Source organism: Amblyomma americanum, chromosome 7 (genome assembly GCF_052857255.1).
Source record: "Amblyomma americanum isolate KBUSLIRL-KWMA chromosome 7, ASM5285725v1, whole genome shotgun sequence".
NCBI classification, from domain to species: Eukaryota; Metazoa; Arthropoda; class Arachnida; order Ixodida; family Ixodidae; genus Amblyomma; species Amblyomma americanum.
The window spans coordinates 68,070,212-68,093,790 of NC_135503.1; the positions used below are offsets into that span (position 1 = coordinate 68,070,212).

Below are 23,579 nucleotides of genomic sequence, written 5' to 3' on the forward strand. Positions count from 1 at the left end.
CCGGTAAATTATCTGCCTTCTAGAAAAGCTCAGACAACATGCCAGCGAAGACCAAGCAGTTGCTGCTGATAGCACTGCGCTGAGGGAGTAGGGAGAACGAGAACGCATTTAGTGCGCGAGTTTGAACTGAGTTCATTTCCTGTCCGGGGCTACCGTCGTGGTTCATTACAACTTGTTCGACCTCTTTAGAATGCTAACAGGTGCGATAATTTCCGCAACCAATTCGCTCACGCCAGCTGCATGGCTTGCGCAACGCTGCACAGTTCTCGCGACACTCGACATATATCCGTATCCGGAATGAGCTCTCGAGCGAGCTGACGCAGCAGCGACAGATAGCACGCGCCGCGCCGCGATCGTACAAAGCTGGCCTGGTCGCTTAGCGCGCTCATTTGTATCGGGAGCGGGCGCGCCGGGGCCCTTGAAGAGCAGCGGCGGCGCATGTCGAATGTGGGACGCCCCGGCAACGGTCGGCCACGCTGTGCAAAGACGCCGGCAACCGCAGCGGAGCGGCGCGCGCGTCTACTTCCTCTAGTTTCTTCACTCCGGCCAAAGGAAGGAGGCAGGCCTGGAAGTCGACGCGACTCAAATTGAAAGCGAAGGGAGCAACGCCCGTGTTGGGCTACAACAGGCAGGCACCGAAGTGGTAAGTGGCTCCAGGAGGGCTTGTTTGCAACGCTACCGTGTAGAATACTATGATTCGAATGGAACGTTCAGGCTCCTACAGTTCCCTGCGGGTAGGGGAGTCAAGCACGTGCTATATTTCCGGGAAAACCAACGCGTACAACTTACCACGGATTTCGTAATGCGGCGCGCGGCTAGTCAGCTGGTGCGTACACTTGGTTCGTCAGGGAAATGACCAATTTGTCAGCGAAGAGGAACTTTCGATTACGGAGCCTCGATGAGCGAGAAAGTGGAGAATTTGAAGCGAGGTTATTGAGACTGTTGCCCTCAACGGAAACCATAGTTCGGCACGACTTTCGAAAATGTTTGGATGTGCTGGCAGCACCTTATATCAGAGTATTATATACCCACCCGTCGCCCTGGAAGAATGCCGAGCGCGATACGGGCGACCGCTCGAGCCACTGTGCTGGCGTCTACTGCCGAATAGCACCATGGCAACGGGCAGAAGAGGGCGCTCGCGTCCACGCGCGCATTTTCAAATCGTCGACTGTCGCCACTCGCCGAATCTCCGGCGTTGTCTACGTAGGACGAGACGAAAAGTATTCCGTAACGTAAATTGCATAGAAATGATAACAGAAAATACTTTTTTTTGTGTTTTCTTCAAATTATGTTGCCTCAAAGTTAATGCGTCAACGTTTATTTTGGAATTTTAATTATCCATGAATCGGCTGAAATCCTTGACAATGCTTTAGATGCCAACAAACAGTATTTGATTAAAGGCTTACATTTTTACTTACATTATGTTCGCTGACTGAGTCTTGCTCCAGCGCGCTAGGCCTCCTGGTGACATCCCATATGATGTTTAAGACATGTTGTCATTAGGTTGTTCATATATCTACTCACAAACATGTTGTTGTTTTACGTTTCTTATTTGTTGCATAGCGACAGATCCATAACGATGAAACAATATAATTTTATTTACATGGATGGAAGAGGCGAAATCGAGAGAAAAACGCGAACAGAAGTTTTATTAAGAAGCTTATTGCGCTCGTGCTGATGGCTTGTATGGCACGTTCTTAAATTATAGCGTGCAAAGACGCCTTCAAGACATTCCCGAAATATCCAGTATTCTGCCTATTCACCGAAAAAGGTAAGTAAGAATGCCCCACGTACATCTATAGTAAGTGCAGTGTGAACTCACGTTAGTGGATAGCCCTTGGGCCCCGCTATAGCAATCTTGTTTTGGCGGAGGTGGTGAAATTCGGTAGGATTTATGTTGCTTTTTGGTGCAGATTTTATGCCGCATTCGCACCACGCCTTGCAAAAGTGCTGTATGGGTAAACCAGTGTGAGAGATAAATTCGAGAAGAGGTTTTAGCGGCGCAATTTCAGCGCATAAACAGTGAAGACACTTGCAATACACCTCGCGACAGTACCATCACTGGCCATGTGTAACTGTGCATATTCTCTGAGCGCCCTGTTCTTTCTCTTCGCTGAGGGGGACAAGTGAGGGATGGGGATGCCTGGCCGGAGTACTCTTAAAACAAACTAGCTAGAGGTTTCCAATATCTTTTCGACATTGTGTTGGTATCTTTAAATTTTCCCCCTTTCATCCTTTCATTAAATGTCCTGTTGATTCTAAGGTGCTTTGTAAACTAAATTTTAGTTTGAGGTAGTTGGTAGTTACATGACATAGTTGGTGCAATTTTTCTTTGCTTCTCTTTTACAGACAATACCTTCTCTTCCTGTAGAGCTCCGAAGGACAAGCGCAGTCATGATCGAGCGGGACAGACCCTACTGCCAGATCGTGGATGGCCACAGACTTCCGGGCTCCTTCTCCGAAGAAGTGTACCGCAGCGGTCTTCGGTACAGACCTGAGCCGGGAGACGTGGTTCTCGACACTTTCCCAAAGTGCGGAACCCACTGGGTCTTGGGCATCCTGAAGGCCGCCTACAAGGTCTGCCGGGGCATCACTCCGGGATCCGCCTTCCTGGAGAAGCTGGGACTGGAGGCCATCGAAAAGTGCGCCAAGCCCAGGATCGTGTTCACGCACCTACCTTTCCAGCTGGTGCCTTTTTCGGATGCTGCCAAGTACATCTATGTGATAAGAAATCCCAAGGACTGCTGCGTGTCCTTCTACCACCACACCAAGAATATACCTGTGTACAAGTGAGTCATATCAGTTAATGTCATTGTCTTAGCGTAGTCGCCGGAAAGATGGAGGTGAAAAAAAGAACTAGTTTTTGCCCCTTCGTATCATTGCGCAACTCGGTGGTGCACGAAGTCGACAAGCGAAGGTGTAAGCGTGAGACAGCACCACTGCTCGTCGGGGCTACGAGCGATTTTCGCAGCTTCCGGCTAAAACAAGGCAAACTAATAAACGTGGATTGCCCATACCGTCGGCCAAATCGACGCAGGGCTCTCCAGTGCTCTTCTGACTGCGTTGTGAGCTGCACTGTGGGCAACGTTGAAAACGAACCGTTGGCAACTCGCGCTCTCTGCAACAACACAGTAAAACGGGCAAGCATTTGCCAGTGATTGCACTCCTTTGATATGGGGATGTATCTTAATTGATAATTGTGAAAAGTTATTAGTTGCCAAAATGAAGAGAAATCGGTCCACATAGTACAGCTGTGAGGAAAAGTGCACAGAGCTTTCATGCCAAACAGAGCGAAGTCTGGAAATGTGCTCCGCATATTTCCCGGCAGTTCTACTGTTGAACGCGTGTTGCTTGTAAGAGAGTTTGACCCGTATGTAGAAGAAAATCTGCTTTACCGAATAGCTTGTATCATGTTGCGCTTCATCAATAAATAAAAGCAAATGCAATAATGGCGGATGGTTTCGAATGCAAGCGAGCATCGCACACTCAGTCAAATTCAAATTCAAATTCAAATTTATTTGCCACCATGGTACAGATGATGGCGGGGACCCGTAGTAAAAGCTGCCGTTTGACAGCTTGACAAGGCCACGGGCCCCCACTTTGACAGCAATACAGTAAAGAAATAAAGAAAATACAATACAATACAATAAAGAAAATAAAAAAAATACATATAGCAGAGCTGTTATCCGGTTACAGTAGTCAGCATAAAATCAACAGCATTGTCCTGGCTGGAAAGAAAACTTACAATGATGGTGAAAGAAAGAAGAATTAGGTAGACAAATCACAGAAAAAAGGTTAGGTGTAGTGTAAAAAAAAAATACTCGAACAGTTTGTGGCGTGTTGTGTTTTGGAGATCAATATCGTTTTGTGCGAGTTTGTTAAGAAGTCAGTGGCGCTCACCCGTAGCCGTAGCAGAAAGCACCCCGACGACTGTAGTCTAGACGTTAATATAGAAACAAATGTTCTGCCTTAACATTGCCGTTTCACTTTATAATTCGATCGTTAACCGCATCGCAGCTTCCAGGACGGTACGTTCGACGAGTACTTCGAGATCTTCCTGGATGGGCGTACCGACTTCGGCAGTTACTACGAGAGCCTGCGGTCCTGGTACGCCAGGCGGAACGAGCTCAACGTGCTGTTCCTCACCTACGAAGGCATCCACGCCGATGTCAGGGGATCAGTGCTCGAGATAACGCGCTTCGTGGATAGTACCATCGCCGACGATCTCGCCCAGGACGAGGACAAGATGAAGACCGTTTTGGAGAACTCGAGCGTCGGCAGCATGAAGAAGCAGTTCGAAGTGCAGTTCGTGAGGAAAGGCGTTGTGGGCGACTGGAGGAACTACTTCTCGCCAGAGCAGTCGCGTAGGTTGGAGGAGAGGTTTTTCCGAGAAATGGAAGGCACGGACATAGCTAAGCTGTGGAACGCAGCCGACTGGCTGCAGGATCGAGCTAAGAGCTGAATTACGGGATTGGTGTATGAGGTTTATTGGTTGCTTCCGGCATCCCCTGTGGCAATATTTTGGTGAACCAATCTATTAGACACATATTAGAAATCGCTTGGCCAGAGTTGTCCACAGAGTGCCATGCCCCGAAACTGGCATGTTTTCAACGAGCAACGTCGACTTGATACACTTTATGCATATAATGTGCTTTCACGCGTTTGCTCCTTTTTGTTTGAGAACCTTCTCTTGGAACAAAAAAAAAAACAAATTTAAAAATTTCGGTGGCCTGAAAATCCCAGCAGGACACCAGCCTGTCAAAATATACATTTCGCAGCCGATGTTTCTACTAAATAGAGTGTCCGTTCTTTCATGCTTTTCCAGGTGCTCAAATGTGGAGCAAAGTCGAGCAGAAGAACGACAAAGCTGAATGTTTTATATAGATTTTTAATTGAAAATCAGTGTTGTGGATTTTTCTGTTGCCTGCATATTTATCCTCTAGTGTCTGTTATAAATTTTGCAAATGATTTTCGTTTTTGTAGTTATAAGCTGTATTGTATTTTTATGGTTAGACAGTTCGGGCGTACCGGTGCCATGTTTTTTTTGTTTAGATTTTAATTATGTCTTCTGTTTCGTCTTTGTGATCAGGTCTGCTACCCTAAGGTATGCTGTTCTTTTCTTGGAAAGTGATTTTTTATTGTAAATATAATTTACGGTTTAGTCACCAGTGTTCTGATGTGTAAGCCGGGCCTTGTCAGGAGGCATGCTCTGTCTGCCTCCTTTTGCCTCTCCCCGGGGGCATGTTGCAAATATGGCCGAATAAACTTTTCAATTCAATTTAAAATCCGGCCTTTGTCCAGCCGTGCAGCTGCTTTTGCATGTGGGGTCGTAACACTTCAGAAGTATTTTCAAAAGGATGGAACTTTCACGGATTTTTCGGTCCTGTTTGTGGAGCATGGAGCTAATTAACGTTTTCGGCGGGACTTTAGCTCATCCCAGCATGGTTCCTGGCACCTTGCGGCCAGCGCCTTTACATCCCACTGGCATTTGCTGACAGTATATAAAACAAGCAGCTCCATCGATATCTTTCATTTGAAGCCGCCGCGGTGGCTGAGTGGTTACGGCGCTAGGCTGCTGGCCCGAAAGACGCGGGTTCGATCCCGGCCGCGGCGGTCGAATTTCGATGGAGGCGAAATTCTAGAGGCCCGTGTACTGTGCGATGTCAGTGCACGTTAAAGAACCCCAGGTGGTCGAAATTCCCGGAGCCCTTCACTACGGCGTCTCTCATAGCCTGAGTCGCTTTGGGACGTTAAACCCTCATAAACCAAACCAAACTTTTCATTTGAGAACCGTCTTTTGGAAAGCTCTACCAAGTGCCTTTTCCATTGTGCCTTATATCGTGACCCGTAGACCAGAATTTGAGCCTAATTGATGCGCGGTGCATGTCCAACATTTTTGGACAAAAATTTAGAATGTTAAAAAACTGTTAGTACTGTTATGAAAATATTAAGGTAATGGTCTATTATTTCGATCTGTTGCAACGACTTAAAAAAATTTTCCATCGCTCGCATCAAGCAGTTAACATTGCTTTAGAAGACCGGTAAGGTACACTTTTGACGATAGCAAAAACGTTATTAGGCAAAAACTGCAAGCCTGTCGACGGAAGTATTGTGGATATATTTATTGTTATAAGAAAATATTATCATATATGAAAAATTGCATTCATAAACTTTTTTCCCGTTCAGAAATGCTTTTGTCCAGAATTGATAGGTATGTTACTGTCGGAGTAGCGCGCCGTGGAGCAAGTTTCACCGGGGCCGTGCAGCGGCAGCGCTACCACGTGGCATCTCTCGCAAAATTGCCAAGAAATCCAGTCCGTCGGCCAAACCTTAACGTCCGGGAGCATGATTCAACCAGTTTAGTACTAGGGCAACTGTACTTGCGTCACCATGCGATTAACTCGATGTGTGCTCCAATAAATTCAGTTTTACACCAATTTGGACCTCCCCGCCGTGCATATCCTGCTTTTACACTCTTCTTCATTTTTGTCATCATTTAGGAAGAAAGTGGGGAAGACAGCAGTCTACAAGAATTTTTTAAAGCGAAATTTATTGCCGCAGGGCATAAATAATGGGTGAACGTGTGATGAAATATGAATCAGTGATTAAATGAATGGAAAAAGGCTAGCTGATTTGATAAAGTCCAGTAAAGAACGATGGTACGGTCCCTGCGTCCAGGCAATGTATGAAGCTGGGTTGCTTGGTGAAAGACCCCCTACCTTCAGGTGCCGGATCCTTATAGGCTTGAGAGCTGGGAAGTTCCACATAATTAAAGCAGTCACGAAAATTAAACCTACTTTTGTTTTTATGCATCAACTGCAGCCAAATATGGCGCAAGTATGCATAGCTTTAGACAGATTTCAGAATTGCATTTCAAATTAAGCTAGCTGTTATAGTTGCTCAGTAATTACAAATAACACCTTCGTAGAGTCATTCCGATAGCTTTAAATAAATGAGGAGAAAGAGGACAAGGTTTTCATGTCCGCATGTTCGCAAAGCCCTAATCTGTTCAAAAAACTTATTAGTTCTTTTTTTGAGATTTCCAATACAAAATAAAAGATAAACTCTAGCATGCGTATACACATGAAAGCATTTCTCACAAAAGGAACATTAAGCAACTATTGTACGCATACACAGAAAAACTGAGGCCATAATTGCACTCCTCATTGTCTCAGGATTCATGGGCCAAAAACGGAATCACCCTAGTGTCGTTCTTTACGAAGTGCCGAGGGAGCGGGTGAGTGAAAGCAATCGCAAAAAAAAAAGCGCAAGCTGAGAATATCAGTAAAGCTTTAGGGGGGAGGGCGGACAACACTACATGAGACAAGTGGACAACACTACATAAGAACACCATTGCGCTCGTGTCTCGTGGTGTTCTTGTGTGGTGTTGTCCACTTGTCTTGATTGTAGCGCTCCCCAGTATCAGTATGAGAATATCAACGTTACAGTTTACTCTCTGGATTGCCTTGTTTATTGCTTCGTTTGCTTTTGAAGATATTAAGACGGCAGTTCGGCATAGTCAGAAAGGCATGAAATCCGCGATGCACCGGGACCATCTTAAGCGCGATTCGCCCTCAACCTTCTACGACCACATACAAAAGAGAAGCTTTTATTTTTTACTTTTCTGCTGCGTAATTCACAGTAATTTTTTGCTACAAGATAGACGAAGATCTTGGGATGAACTGAATTAAAAAAAAACAATGAACTTAAAAATTACCGAAATGACCACGAACTTGAAAATGATGGCCAAATGGACAATTTTATGTGTCGCGTTCCCCGATAAGTGTGTGGCTATAGGTTAAGCACTCAAGTGCAGTTCCGAAATCAGTGCATTCACAGCCCTTCTTTCTCATCGAAGAGAACTCTCTAAATAGGTTTGTTGTTGCCGCCTACGCATCAGCACTCCAAAAGCATAAGAAAGTCACAGTTTGATCTTTATTCGTATCAATTCGTGATCAAACGGGAGAAGCAATACGCCAGGTTCGATTTAACCTAAGCTTTGGTAGCTTCGTCCTTCTATATTTCAGCGTATCAAACATCAGTGACACTATTGCTCTTCGAAAAACGTGTCACAGCAGGAATAAAATTCGTGTCAGTCGTCGTCGACATGTACGAGTACATTATGTTGCTCATCAGACACGTCGACATGTGCAGTGGTTCTTTAATATACCGAGACGAAATAGGCATTCCATGATTCGTAATACTGATGAAGGTTTCCCAAGCTTGACCAATGCATAGCTAATAACTGCGTAAATATAACACGAGACGCATTTTTCAGTACTACGGTATGTTCACAAGACGAAAACAGTAAACTAAAGAAACAGAAACTATCAACCGTGTTTTCGAGAAGAAACCACGGTAGATGTATGTAGATGTCTGGCCTACAAGCTTTAATTGGTTGTCACTTGCCACATGTTGTGTGGAGCCCAGCTGTGTGACATTCTGCTTTCTTTTCCCAGTACTGTTTGTGAAGGAGTGCTGACGCATACTCTCGCATGATCGCATGAAAAATTTCCAGGAATTTCTCCAGCTTACGTGCTTCTCGAGGCAATCAAACAACGTGCAGTGCTTGCCAACTCAGGGGGGCCTGAACATTCCTCAAACAAGCACGTTAAAAAAGAAAAGATTATTTAATAGAACTAAAGCGCGGCTTGCGTTTTATGTAACGCAAACTAGCACTAGCTTTCGTACGCACCGATGTAAACAAGAGTGTGAGTGCAGTGGTCCTCACAGGCGCACCCCTATAGGGAAATTTCATGCTCACGCGGTAAATGTTCAGTATGTACTATTATATACAACCACTCACTCAGACAGTACACGAGCCATTTGCTAAACAAACAGCAGAAGAAAGCAAGCAGCGGATATCGAAGTCAACAGCTATACAGAGCCGAAGCAGTCATTCGACGCGGCTGTGGGCGGGGCGAAGTGATGGCGACTGCTATTGGTCGGTGCGGGCTGTGTTCGCGTTTCGAAGGCATTCCAAAATCTTGAACATCTCCGCGGAGCTCCGTCGACTCGAATGTCATCTGAACCGAATGTCGTTGAAAGCGTTCCTGTAGCAGCACAAGTTCGTCAGTCGGGTCGGATGACATTCGGTTGGAAGGCATTCGAAGCGCCCGTGTAGCAGGGGTATAACACATGAGACTTTATGTCGGAGCCTCGTACCCGCACACGTATGTATGCTCTTCTAACGTATCCCTGCGGCAGCGTACGGATTGCTTAACGTAGTTACTTCGGCAAAACCGAGCAATTTAAGCAGCTTAATGCACCACTCACATCTCACATGCAGCGAATCTTGGCTTGTGCTTTACCTCGCACTTGCGTTTAGAAGCAGCCCTTTTTTGGTTTATATTTTTTTACAAATAGCGTTAAGTTTGGCGCCGGGAAGAACTCATTTCTGGAGTTTTCTAGCCTGTGCGAAAAGTTGTGTACGTAGGAATTGGCTACAAGCCGACATGATCTTTTTTTGTTTGAGATCCCTTCATTTTGATAGAATTAGTTACATTGGGTGGTTATGCTGGGGTAAACATAATAATTTAATCCAGGCATCCGCTTCGTCTGAACTTCTCAGTTTGAACGGCTAAAATATCATTAATCCTTGTGTTCACGGGGCTTCTTCATATCCTGTAGTATATAGAATAAATTTATGATGCTCCTTTCAACCCGTTTTTCTAAGTTCAGATCTGCTGGCTAGTAATCAAATCATTTTATTTTTTCGCAATAGGCACAGGAAACAGCGTGTAATACTTTTTCCGCACACTTTTTTCAAATACAACATAGCTATTCGCTTTTAGAGGTTATGCGTAAGTACAGTAGTTGCCGGCAAGTGCATGCCTTTCTGAATATTCCTAAAATTTATGCGTTGACACACTCCTTGAGTTGAAAGGGTTTAGGCAAATTGAGTAGTTATCGCCGTACCTGTAGCATTTAACTATGCTAGTGCCTGTTGTAGTCTACGCAAGGTGGGGTCAAACACCCACTTCCTAAGAATTTCACCATAGATAAGCCGAGCAACAGGCCAGGGGAAAGCTTGTACCCATTGTACCACCAATGGGTACCCGGTGGCACTGGGGATCGAACCCAGCACCTACCGCACGCGAGGCGGATGCTCAGCCTACTAATCCACCTCTACGACCTATGCCTCTTGTGGTGGTGCTTTCAATGCATCTATTTCCTGCAGCGAAGTACAAATCTGGAGAGGTTGACACACAGCAACAACCCATGCAGATTATTTATTTCGTCCGGAGCAAAAAATTGAAGGTACCTACAGTGATTGGAAGTATATATCATAAATATATTAAGAAAGTCACTGTGTTTAACAAAACTTTGTTGCTGAGATCTCATACAGCAATATGTGACAATGCTTTCTGTTATAGCAAGTTGCTGAATGCTGCACATTGTTGTATGCGGCCTTAGCGCCATGTGAAATGCACGTCAGACAGCTGCTATCTCTCAGATGTTCCAATATTTCTTCGTAATTTTCAATCACAAAACTGTCATTCACAGGAAGCTCGGCCATTTTCTGGGCAGAAAGAATGCTAGCTACTCTTTTCAGGTTCCTTAATCCTCGACTATTGCCCTGAGGGATGTGTTTTGCGTAAAAATTGTGAAAATTACTTCAAGTTAAGCTCCTGGTTTTGCTTGGTTAATTTTGCCTGTTGGCGCAGTTTGAAAGCTTTACTCAGCTTACTCAGGTCTTCTCCTTCACAGCTGTCTTTGCTGATTTCGTTCACCTGAAGATCGGTCTTCATAAAGTTGCTGTGTAAGAACAAAAAACTGGACAAATTGGTAAAAAAAATACCTGGGAAAACCAGGAGCTGAACGTAAAGCTCTCCTTGATACCTAAGACGTATAAACCTGACCAGATTTTCAGGGTTATCGTCGATGATCAAGAAACCAGGCGACGGCTGATAGTGCTGTTCCTGCATGGACACATGGCAGCCGCTTCCAAAAATTCGAAAGAGGTGGTGAAATTTCCAGGAAGAAGCAAGAGTTTGACATCGTTTTCGCTTGACTTTAAGGATGTGAACTCAAATTTTCGCTGTTTCCTGCAATAGAGGCGGTACTACAAATCACGACGCATGTGATGATGCAAGATTTTCAGCAGCAGATTGGTATTATTAGTTAAACTAAGTGACTTTCTCGGTTGGCGTATCTCAGCATTGCTTACGAAATTTTGTCGCTAGTAAAAATACTTCGATGCGCGGAAAGCAGTATGTAGGTAAAACCTGGATGTGCATTAGCGATAGGCTTAGAGAGCTTGTAAACAATGTCAGAAACGCGCTTGACGGGAATGGGCAAGATGGATTCTTTGGATGCACTAGTTATCCTGGTGTTGCACCTCGCATCTGAATAACATAGTTATCGTTCGGAGGAACACGGACCGCCTCTGTGCCTCATTATTAAACCTATCGAAATAAAGGAAGCAGTCTAGAATGCGTAGTTTCTATTCCTATCGTGTTACTTCCAAAAATGCAAAAAAAAGGTGGTTTGCTTATTCAAGCTTTGCGTCGCTCAAATCTTGTACGTTTCGTCGCCACCTGTGTATCAGTGAATCACCCTTACTAACTTCCCCGTCGATGCCTGCCTCATCTTCTCAGCGACCGTGCTGCGTAGTCGATGTAAGTACCTCATAGTACTGTTATAAGAGCGGCGAAGCACGGCTGCTGGATTCACTTTCTTACTTTTCGGCTTTTGCGTATGATTTTATTTGCAAAAAAAAAAACACGAAATGTTTGCAGAACACATCAGCCAAAAGCTCTCAAGAATGAAAAGATGGAATTAAGAAGTTTGACTGAATCCGTGCCCGGTTTGCTGCCTCAGATGTTGGAGTGTACAGCGATGCGATGCGATGCAGAATACAGATAAAGAAAAAATTTGGAGGACACATTTGACCTCCTCCTTAGGAGAGTGCCGCGAAAATCGTAATGGGTTAATTCTCTTATATGCACACGGTTATTCTCTACTTCACATTCATAGATACCTGGGAGACTTCATACCGCGCCTGACGCTGCTGAGCAACGGTTATGCAATGCACCACTGCCTTGAGATGACAGGTGCTCCCAGCTGTGGGCCTTGTGCATCCAAACTTGCTCTCCTGAGCGACCAATCACTAATTTAACTGCCACCTGCCACGGTAGGCAGTTTTTCTCACTATCCGGTGTGCAGGTTGTGATGACGCCGCAAGGTCACGTCACCTAGGTGGCCCATCTGCCTCCTACGTTGCTCTCTGGAGACCACATGCCAGTCCTGCTCGTGATTTTTTTGCTCACAACGCCGACGCTACAACGCCGACACCGGAATTTCTGAACAACGGTGCCGCTAACGCTGTCGCGTTAAAAGAGGCACGAGAGAAGGCGAAAAAAAGTGACCACAGCACAGTATCGATGCCAATCGTTCTGTGGACCTGACGAAGGAGAAGCGCTTTGTAATTTTTTTCTTCATGTTACGGTCACTGGGCGACTCGGGATTGTGATGTTCCCTGCATCTCTTGCTCCGAAAGAGGCTGTACTTGCCACTGTTTCCGTCTGAAACATGGTCGACGATTGGTTTTGAACGGAATAAGTGAGGGAGCAGGACTGAAGGTCAGTGAAGGAAGAACTGATTACAAAAATATCTCTCCAGACAGGTACTGTTTGATTTGGTTTTCAGTAAGAAAGAGTGAACTAGAGAGGGATATAAATTTTTAATGCGTGGAAGTGGGAGAGGTCGGCTAGAGCGGCACGCCTCTGAACTGGTACTACACACAAGCAGAATGGGATAGGAAAAAAAAAACAGAGTAAAAGTGGTGAGATGTGAAGATGGTAAAATGTATTGAGTTGTCATTGTGATGTCTAAGTACCAAATAGTGACAGCGTCGGAGACTGCAAAAATAATTAATGTTGTCCACTGTTCCGCACTGGCAAACACCAGTTAAGATGCGTCTCAAACTGCCACAGCAGCCTTCCCAACAGGAGTATACCCATCAGCAACAATCATGAGCAAATCGTCAATCATGAAAACAGCAGCGCGAAAATAGACTTCTCACCGTTTTCTGCTACCATCATGATGCACACGAACAAGCCCAATGTCTGACCCTTTTCGAGCCCCAGTCGAACAGCTTAAGCATAGTTTTGATTTGGTCGTTTTCAATTCTATTTCTGGCTGGCGCACAGACGGGCAAGCATCAGCAATAAGAGTGCGCGATGGTAGGGGAAGCCTGCCCTAAGGGTCCGGTTTGGTGCCGGCGATGCATGACACTAGTGACAGTGAACCGAATGGCTTCAAAACATCTAAGTGTTGAACTCGTTCCTCTATAGCCACAGCTTGTACGCAATCGACGTGGGTCAACTAGCTACGCCTTCACATCCCAGAGTTCAGCTCAATTCAAAAATGCTGTTCTGCGCCCTCTGCGGAGGCTTTTCGACGAAGCAGACAACTTTTTTTTTTTTTTGGCAGCCAGATATGTGAAAACACGATGATAGCACATATGCCTCGGGCCACATAATTAGAAGAGGGCGTCTCGTAAAATCTTTTTTCCATCACTAATTGGTGCACGTAGTCAGCACGTAGCCAATTAAAGCACAAGGATATATTTCGTCATTGTACTCCACCTAACATGACCATCTAACATGTCTCGTCTGAAGGGCTTCCCAGCACGTGTTAGAGAGTGTTTCCGGGTTCTTCTCACTGCCAAGAATGCATCGTAGGATCGTTTCTTTGAAAGCCTAGACAAGCGAACAGGTGGCTCGCAGTTGGGCGGCTGACTTCCAACTTGGCACTCAGCCTGCAGGGACCATCACCGCCTCAGCCGCTCTGCGCAATATACTCGGAACACTTTCTCCATTGCATAGCATTGAAGACAAAACCTGCCCCAGCGCGATAGGCTATCCACATGTGCGTACCGCTACACTCCAGTCTGCGGAAGCGCGCTAACGCCGGAGTCGCGCGTTGCCAAGCGCGCTAAGATTGCGCGTGCGAGCGCGATTGCGGCCATCAGCTGGGCCGAGCATCGAACGATTACCTAGCTGCAGTAAGTGAACAGACGCCGTTGACGCCCTCTCCTCCTTTCTTTGGGAGTGCTTTTTGCGGCCAGGGATGCAAACGAGAGACAAGAAAAAGAGAGAATTGCTTGGAAGGCCTTCGAAACCGGAAAAGGAGGAAGTCGTCGCGCGGTGTTTTGCCGAGGTAGCACACGCCTGGCACTGCGGCGCCTCTCGCTTTCTCTAGGTCGTCGCTGCCGTGCTGTCACTGCTGATACGACGTCCAGGGCAGGAGGACATTGTACTGTTTGCTTGCGGTGAGTCGATAGTTTTATCTTGGGACACTACACGGGCCGAGGTCAACCGAGGACACTTTTTGACGTGCGAGCTATTGGCGCAGAAGACCGTCAAGGTATGGGAACTTTTCTCAAATTACCGAATACTGTGGCCGCTGTAGGGAAATAAGAATGTCGTTGATTCAGCACCTCGCTAGTATGTAACCCCGTGTGGAATATGGGGGGGGGGGGGGGGGGATAAATTACTGTCACAAGTTGTCGCGTAAGAGAATGCGCACTCTTTTCATGAGGGCGAAGGGATACACTAAGCACATGTTATAAATGGGCGAATCAGTGGTAATATGATGTAAATAAAGTTAAAAAAAAAAGCGCCAGGCTCGAGAACATAAGCTTATGCAACGTTCCCGTATGTTCAGCAATGCGCAATGACCTGCTGTCAATCCCACGGCATCTACAAGGTGTATGCACGTAGAGGAGTGCTCAAGTAACGATGCGTTCTGGACGACTAATTAGTGCGGCATGTTATCTCTAAGTGCCTGCCCTATAAAGCTACTAAACGGGCACAATAACGGGAGCAGAACAGACAGGAATACACGGCACACAAGACGGGCATATTTCGTGCGTGTTGTGTAATCGTGTTCAGTTCCCATTGCGGTGCCTGTTTTAGTGGCTTTATAGAGGAGCAATGGCACAATACTCTCTTCAAATAACTTCGTGCACCACGACATTCCCTACAACATTTTGCGGCGGGAATGTTGTTATGAATTCTACTTCAAGCATTAATTTAACTGTGTTCAAAATGAAATTCTACGAATGACCCCAAAATATGTGTGTACTAGGCGGTGTTTTTCAAATGAAATATTAATGCAGTTTTCATTGCAGTTGCCATGAGCGCCTTTGTAGCATTGCATAATTCATACCCCTTATTTTCTTCCCGTTTCGATGGCGTGCCGTGCTACTCTCTCCATCTGTGCATAGCGCTTCTCGCTTGAGTGCGATATTCAAGATAAGTCAACGGCCGCCAAAATCGCCCTTCACAACGCCTGTCTTTATGATATGCACTTACTAGAAGGCCAGCCTACATGCATTTCAGCTTTTGATCCAGAGCAAACACATTTTATGTAGCATGTATTTTTCCACTTCTGCCCTCATGTCCAGCATTATAGGACAAAAATTTGGAATATTGAACATTGTAAGATACTGTTATTGAAATATCTAAGATAATGGTCCACTCTTCTCATATGTAACAAAATCTTTCTTTTAACGTGTTTCCATCGGCAGCATCAAACAGTTAAGACTGCCATATAAGACTAATGGGGAACACTTCTGACAATAGCAAAAACGCTAATAGCAAAAAAAAATCAGGACTGCTGACGAATGGTGGCCGCATATATTGATTGTTATATTGAAAACTTACATTATATGAAAAAATCGCGTTCATAAACTGTTTCCCGCTCAAAAATCTTTTTGTCCAGAATTGTTGTGTATGTGGATAACTGCTTTGCTGACCATTCTTTAATGGGTGCGATCGAATAATGTTCGAAATCGTCACACGCCATTCGAAGGGCAAGAAAAACCTTCACTAAACCCGGGGTATTATCGCAAGAAACCTTCTGTTCACCCGTTTTCTATGGTAGCACTAGTTTTATCGGCAGTACTGGTTCCGCCATCAACAACTGGTCATTGCGTGCATTCTTAGAAGCGGATTTATCACTTTAGCTTGTCGTAAGCGGCAGTGAACTTCATTTATTGGTGATATGGTTAGCCCGTGCGAATTGCGAAATTCGAAGCACAGCTATATCTTTTTTTTTTTGCGTATATCATACATCTTAAAGGATAATCAAGAACCATTCCTTGGGTGCTGCTGGAACCACTTAATACATCGACACAGCCTACTCAAGAACATCATCTGTGGGCCTTTCGGAGATGTGGTAAAAAAATTGACTGTGCCATGCGTCGAGCGCATTTTCCTATCCGATCATTTCAATCTCGGCGGGCCCCTAACAACTTCAATAGAACTCTCTTATACTAAAGATAAATACAAAGCTACCTGTTTGACAGAGTGAGTTACCACAGAAGGACCCGCACTAAGCAGCGCAGATTAAACAATCAAGCAATTTATTTGTGAATGAGTGAAGCTGGCGACTGACAATCATCTTGATTTATCTCGCAGAGCAAGAGCCTGTAAACCGCCGCAGCCATGAAAGACCGAGAAAGGCCGTTTTATAAAATAGCCAACGGCCACCGCATTCCTGGAGCCTTTTCAGAAGACGTGCTCCTAGACGTTCTCCATTACGAGCCGGCAGATGACGACATATTCGTGGTGACCTTCCCCAAATGCGGCACTCATTGGGCACACATGATCATCTCGACGACCCTGCAGGTGTGTCGCGGCCTTCCCGCGAGGCCGTTCATCCTTGCCGAGAGGCAAGGCGTGGACGCCATCTTGGCAGCTCCGCGGCCGCGAATCGTCTGCGTTCACTTGCCCTTCAGCCTCGCCCCGCAAAACGAGCAGACGAAATACATATACGTGGCAAGAAACCCCAAGGACTGCTGCGTCTCCTTCTTCGAGCACACCAAAGCTCACCCCAGCTACGGGTTCGCAGACGGAAGCTTCGAAGAGTACTTTGAGATCTTCCTCGAAGGCCTGACAGATTTTGGAAACTACTACGACAATCTCAGGTCGTGGTACGCTCGCAAGGATGACCCCAACGTTTTGTTGATGACGTACGAATCTATTAAGCTCGACACCGAAGGGTCGGTTATCAAGATGGCCAAGTTTGTTGACCCCCAGCTTGCATCAGCCCTTGAAGAAGACAGCGACAAGATGCGCGTCGTGCTGGAGGCGTCTAGTGTGGATCACATGAAAAAGCATGTTCAGGGCCCTTTCGTAAGGAAGGGAATTGTAGGCGATTGGAAGAACTATTTTTCGCGAGAGCAGTCGCGGAGGCTGGAAGAGAGGTTCCTGCAGGAGATGGAAGGAACGGACATACCGGACTTGTGGAAGGATGTTGACTGGATGCTAAGTGATGCCAATGGCACCTAGGATTTCTAAAATTTAGTTCGAAAAAGGGCTGAAGTGGAGAAGACATGAAAGAACACTGCCGTAAATAAAAAAAAAACAGATTTGCTCATAGTATGAGCGAAGAGGTCTGGATTCAAGCACCAGGGCGAGGACATACGCAATGCGCGTTGGAATAAGTGAGGTTTGGGAAAAAATGACTGCACAGGTTTCTATGTCGTACGGGCGTGCACAATTATTTCTTTTTCTTCTTGCTGGGCTGTGGAATCGTCTTGCATATTTTTCTCTTCGTTCAAGGTCATTTGCTTTTTGTATTCTATGAGGTAATAAATATTTTATTTCTGCACAGATGAGAGAACACGTGTCCAGGTTTCTGTTCTTAATTTATATCGGACGAATTGTCTGTCTACATTTGAATAGTGTAAGTTTTGGTGGTGCTGGAACTTATATTACGTTAAACTTGTATTTAAATTTGCGCTTAATGTATCGAAACTGGCGCCATGATAGAAGCCACGGCAAGCGGGAAAAAATAATGTATAACGTCTATCACCTAAATGTAAAAGCTGCGATAGATTCTCATCGTTGCAACAAACGGCTGCATAAGTTAATACCTACGACCACTGAACGCAAGCATGCGGACGTATCTACATTTTTCTTCGACAAACACTTTTTTCTTGATGTATATTCATGCATATTCAAGTAAGCGAAAGTATAGGCTGTCGCTTGACGAGAATTTCTGTATGCGACCTTGAATAATGGGCTGTATCGGTCTCATCTGCTAGTGAAAAACGCATTCTGTAATGCTTGCTTCACGAAAGCGCATTATTTCGAAAAGGGATTCAAGCTCATCTCGTTTTCTAATCTCGAAGCTTCTGGTGTCTGCATAATGAAGTGCCCTATTGCATAAGCGTGATCAGGCATGCATAAGTTTTCCTTCTGTTCAGCATGCCACTTCCGTATTTCGCGCGAGCTTGCCGACTGTAGCGAATTTGTTCGTTTACCTGCCATAAAAAAAGAAAGCGTTTATGACACTTGTCTCTACGGTGACTTCAGTAGAGACATAAATAGAAGATCCTGCATATAATATCCGGTCGAAGCTTGACCGATGAGGCCTCTGCGAAGCCTTAAGCTTGAATCAGAGATCCATTTTCAGATGGTTGGGATTGTTTCGGTTGAACAGATTCACGAGGCAATTCTAGGTGCACTTAGCGGTACCCCATAACCTTGATGCAGTTACTGTGAAGTTGGAATTAAATGCGAACATTGCCTCTGAAGACTACACAATCTTATAGCAGCTAGCGTTGGCCATGCCTTTACCTGAACGGTCCTGCGGAATGTATTGATTACCAAACGGTTAAAGTGCGCTGTAGTGCCGCACCCTTTGAGAATAAACGCGCAGCATCGTTCACGTTTAAATCGAACCCGGCATTACGTATAGTTATAGGCCAATGTTGTCGGCTGCCTATTTTATTTGTTTAGTAATCATACCCATTATGGTCAGAGGCGTTACAGATTCGGAGTGGCACCATTAAAGAAACGAAATGATCAAGAGAGAAGAGCTTCAGGGGCATACACATGACGTGGCTGAAGTATAGCGTCAGTTGTCACGGGAGTTATTTTATGCGGAGGACAATAGGGGTCACGGTCAAGCGACCTCCTTTTGTGACGACGTCATTTGATGGGGAAAACACCACCTCACCTTGTATGCGGGGTGTGTGGCTAAACATTTGTTTCTGAAAGAAATACCGGAGAGACAAAATATTAAAAAACAGCCTGAATATACAAAGTAAGCCAATGCTTCGCTAAACTGCTCTAATACCGACAAAGGTGGTTTCAGTCCCGTAAGGTTGTTTGTCTAAAATTTGTTGTTCTCGTTGCCGCCTACGCGGGACGCTTTCACTGATATTTCGAGCTTTAGTTTTGAATGAATGCCCGAAAATGCATATCCTTGCTGTACACTGCGAAGAGACATACCGATCTCTTCTCCTGGAATTTGGAAAACAATGGTGTTTCGTTGTGCAGGCGCTTCTGGAATCCGTACTCAGCAGCGCAATGACCACAGCTACCAACAAGCTCCCGCCCATTTTCCAACTGGTTGACGGCATCAAGATACCGCTCGGCTTCGATGGAGACAAGCTGCGCTCGGCGCTCAAGTACCAGGCCTCAGGTGGAGACATATTCATCGATACCTTTCCCAAGTGCGGAACCAACTGGACCAAGCGCATTGTGGAACTGCTATTGGGTGGCGATGAATCTGCTTCTAACAAGGACAGCTACGCCTTGGCGACGTCATTCTTCGAGATGGTGGGCAAGGACACCATTGCGGCGCTGCCTGAGCCCAGAATCATCACTACGCATCTTGCGTACGAGCTGGTGCCCAAGCATCCAGATGCGAAGTAAGCGATTGGAAATTGTATTGAAAACGTTAGCAGCCGTTCCCCCATTTAACTACTTTCACTCGGAATTGTTTTCTCATTGGAAACATATTTCATTTTACTTAGACTAGGTAAAAAAGTGATTCTGGCGTCTGTAACTACAACTGGGTCAATAACACGCATTGGTGAAATCGAGAATGTGCCCGTACTAGAACATTACAGGCGCAGGGTCGTCGCAAAACTATATACAAGGCGTTGAAGCAGCGATGAATGTGGATATTATGGCCTCCCAGTACGCATGCGCAGTGAACCTGGCTCGATCGTTATACTCTACTTTGACAAGGAGAAGTATATTATTACTTAAGTTCTCTCAGAAATAGCGCATGCATTATAGTTGGGAGAGAGTCCAGCTCCTGATTTCCGTAACGATCTCTGTGTATTAGTTCCGACCAACTCAGGCTTTTTGAAACTTCTATAACATCACAGTACCAGAGCGTTCTGCACGTTGCTTCTTTCTAAATGTGGTTTTGGCGGTCGAGTTCGTACTCACGTTTTCGTGCACACTAGCCAAAGGCCTTTGATCCTCTCCGGCGCGTGCGAAGTAAAATGTACGGTGGTGCTGCCAGCTAAGGGCACGTTACCGGCCTTTATGACGAAGTGCACTGGCAGCCTCGCACTTTGTACCTAAAACAATTTTCGCTGGCATTCGAAACACTTTGCGTCAACATCGGTTCACATATAGTTAACAGCAAACGGACGCAGTTGGAATTGGTGTAACCTACACTTTTCCAATTGTCTGTTGAAGAAAATATCGCTAAAAACTATCTGAAGTGGTTACTGGGGCTAACTACTAGTTTATTTCACACATATAAAGAGATTATAAAAGCTTACTAGATGCAAATATTCCATTCCACGTAGTTTGTTCACAGTCGACGCGCCTTTAAGGTATGTTCGTGTTTGAGAGGAACTCGTACCTGCTATGCTGTTCGCGTAACAAAGAAGCCAAACAAATCATGTCATATGGTTCAGGACAATGATAGTTTTCATCACATCTCTTTAACAATATAAAGAATCAGGGCTTAGGACAGTTTAACTCAGCCTGATTGTTTCTCAGTGCTACTGGAACTTGGCGCGTCCAGGTACATCTACGTCGCGAGGAACCCCAAGGACTGCTGCGTGTCCTTCTTCCACCACACCAAGAAAACTAAAGCGTACAACTTCGAACACGGCACGTTTGAAGATTATCTGCAGCTGTTCATAAAGGGCGAGACCAGCTTCGGGGACTACTTCGAGCACCTGGTCTCGTGGTACCCTCACGTTGGTGAGCCCAATGTCCTGTATCTCACTTACGAGGCCATGAAGAAGGACCCCGAGGGTGCAGTGCTGAGGATAGCGAAGTTCCTAGATGTTCGTGACGCTGAGCTTCTTGACATCGATTCAAACAGGTAAATAAAATACAGCAATCCACGAAGTGGCGTATTTTTTGGTCCTTTCATTTGCTGACTGTCGTGTTGCTTGAGCTTTCTAGCAATCGCGTGCTGTAACGAGGTTCAGACAGTTCTGCACCATTTGTTCCAAAAAGAAATACACTGCTTGCTAAAGTGGGGAACGTGCCCAGAATGACTGCTACTTTTTGTTAGCCCAATCCGCAATAGAACATTTACTGGGGTGCACCTTTAGAATAAAACAGAACAGCCGACACAGAGCATGATTTCAACTCATAAGCGCAATTTACGTTTTTTTTTACTGTGGGCAGCGAGCATAATATGATGCGGGAAAAAAATTCACGAAAATGAAAATCGCCTCGGACAACGTAAAAAGACTCCTGTCGAAAATGAGCTCAATTATTCGAAGCATTGTCGCTACATATAATAGCTCGAGAAAGATTAAGCTCTAGAGAAGGGAAGAGCTGCTTAAGCCCATTTAATTCTTTTAAATTCTTTTAGAGACTCTTCGACATGGCTTGACTACATTGTTTTTCTGCTGCAATCTCGTACATCTGTCATGTTCTCAACACATTTTCGGTGACCTGCTCCTTACTATTCCCTATACCGGTCGACATGGCCAACGCAACTCATTACGGAAAAAATCTTTAAGAACAACTGCCTTAATCACTGCTGACACCTGGAGCAAGCCATGAAAGAAAGGATGAACGATGAAAGAGAGTACATAGAGAGATCGAGTGTAGAGATAATCACCACTCATGGTCTATGGCGTGGTTTAGCGCGACTAACCCTCATGGGTTAAGGACTTGGTGCCCCAGCACTGCAGGCGTCTGCACTCCACAGACGCTCATAGAGGCTGCATTTTAATTCGATAAGGAGACACATTACACTTTGTAAGCATTGAAAACTCTATTTTCTTTCTCGTGCTTTGTTTTCGCACTCATTTCTCGTGTTGTTTCACATGTTTAATTTTGTAGCTGCTGCTTATTTATTTAATAACTTACGGCTAAGCAGACAAACTAAAACAACAGGTGTTTGGAACTTGTAAATAGCTCCTCTGAATATGAACTCTTTTGAATGTGGCATGCTTTGTGTCTCTGTCGCTCCAAGGGAGTATCGCGACGGACCGAAACCTCGCTAAAACCTGCACAGTGCTATACAAATTACGGACGCGCGCCTTTCGCCTGCAGGTTTAAGGAAATTGTGAGAGACAGCAGCATCGACGCCATGAAGGAGCGGTTCAACGCGAGCTACCAGAGGGCGCTGGGAGGGAACGGCGTCGACCAGTGGACCGAGAAGGAGGACTATCCGCTGAGCCGAGCCCCTCCACCGCCGGAGGTGATGGTGCGCAAGGGCATCATCGGGGACTGGCGCAACCACTTCACGCCGGAGCAGTCGCTGAGGATAGAAAGCGCCTTCGTCCAGAAGTGCGGCCGCGTTGTCGACCACAAGAAGATCTGGGACCCCGAGGACTGGATGGAGAAAGTGGCCTAATCCAGCTCACCCTTGTCCTGTAGGGATACTGGAATGGCTGTAACGGTGTCCTGGGGTGAATTCATGAAGGTTGGAAGTGAATTTAAGAGAACACCTAACAATACGCAGGACAACCGTAAAAGAACGCGCTGCTTTGGCAACGATTTTTTCTCAGAGAGCGGAATGAAGATGTGCAAACTATGCAAGAATTGTACGTCAGGCTAAAAAATAACAAATATTGGATAAAATTTTCTAGGCACCGTTTTTAAACGGAAGAGGGAAGGTAGGACGCAGCAATATGCAATATGAATCTCTGGATATACCTCTTCATTTCGCTAGGTACATTCACAATCTGCATATCATCCAAGAATAAGAATGGGGACACATCTCAGCGCCACGCTCGCACTCAGAGCGAAAACCTATCAATACCCATTTGCACGTTGTCACAAGTTGAAGGTTGCTATGAGTTGACAACGTGAGTGGAAAACGGGTGATATTGTTTTTGAGTAGTAATGTTATATATTCTCTTTGTGCCGCCTTTCTCAGGACTACTGATCCTTTCCAATGTTTGCAGGCTGAGAAATCTCTAACCTCATTTGTATTTCCGAGAATGAATTGCGTTTACAAAGTAAGGATTTCATATTCTGTGTGGTTTGCACACAGATATCCTTCAGCTATTACAAAAGCGTAGATTGCAGCTAGGAAGATGTTTTTTTTTGTGACTTGCAATGAGCGCTATCCTGTTGTTACCACATGTTTGCGTTTTCCTCGATGTGCTGGTACATTTCTGCGTTCCAATCGTATAGCCAAGTATACTCCTTTTTTGGCGCCGCATTCATCGTCGTAGTAACTAAAAACACGTGTAGCGTTTGCTAACTTTACATTCAACAATAAGCATGCTAATGCAAAGCTCTGTGCGCATGAAATTAAAAACTCATGCTTCTCCTACTCACACGAGTGGCATAATAAAGCAAAAAAATATTGCTTTATTTTTATCCTCATGAAAA

At 45.3% G+C, this 23,579-nt stretch overlaps 3 protein-coding genes and 1 long non-coding RNA gene across 5 annotated transcripts; 3 read left to right on the forward strand and 1 right to left on the reverse strand.

Annotated features, from left to right (window-relative positions):
• The first annotated feature begins 341 nt into the window (after positions 1–341).
• LOC144099277 (sulfotransferase ssu-1-like) lies at positions 342–5,278 on the forward strand. 2 transcript variants are annotated; one of them, XM_077632463.1, is made up of 3 exons: positions 342–643; positions 2,372–2,789; positions 4,018–5,278. In XM_077632463.1, the coding sequence occupies exons 2-3, from the start codon at positions 2,395–2,397 to the stop codon at positions 4,460–4,462; spliced, it is 840 nt and encodes a 279-aa protein (XP_077488589.1). In that variant the 5' UTR covers positions 342–643; positions 2,372–2,394; the 3' UTR covers positions 4,463–5,278. The 2 variants fall into 2 exon arrangements, with proteins under 2 accessions (XP_077488589.1, XP_077488588.1); XM_077632462.1 differs by having other exon boundaries at positions 344–643; positions 2,350–2,789.
• Positions 4,669–7,259, reverse strand: LOC144099278 (uncharacterized). The gene is made up of 2 exons (XR_013307366.1): positions 5,777–7,259; positions 4,669–5,526 (listed from the first exon to the last, which is right to left on the reverse strand). It is a non-coding gene; the product is annotated as an uncharacterized LOC144099278 (long non-coding RNA).
• Positions 7,260–13,928: 6,669 nt separating this feature from the next.
• Positions 13,929–23,170, forward strand: LOC144099279 (sulfotransferase ssu-1-like). Its single transcript, XM_077632464.1, has 4 exons — positions 13,929–14,278; positions 19,302–19,675; positions 20,794–21,099; positions 22,290–23,170. The coding sequence occupies exons 2-4, from the start codon at positions 19,332–19,334 to the stop codon at positions 22,591–22,593; spliced, it is 954 nt and encodes a 317-aa protein (XP_077488590.1). The 5' UTR covers positions 13,929–14,278; positions 19,302–19,331; the 3' UTR covers positions 22,594–23,170.
• LOC144099280 (amine sulfotransferase-like) lies at positions 14,232–19,295 on the forward strand. The gene is made up of 2 exons (XM_077632465.1): positions 14,232–14,373; positions 16,431–19,295. Exon 2 carries the CDS (start codon positions 16,458–16,460, stop codon positions 17,301–17,303), a length of 846 nt encoding a protein of 281 aa, XP_077488591.1. The 5' UTR covers positions 14,232–14,373; positions 16,431–16,457; the 3' UTR covers positions 17,304–19,295.
• Positions 23,171–23,579: the final 409 nt, after the last annotated feature.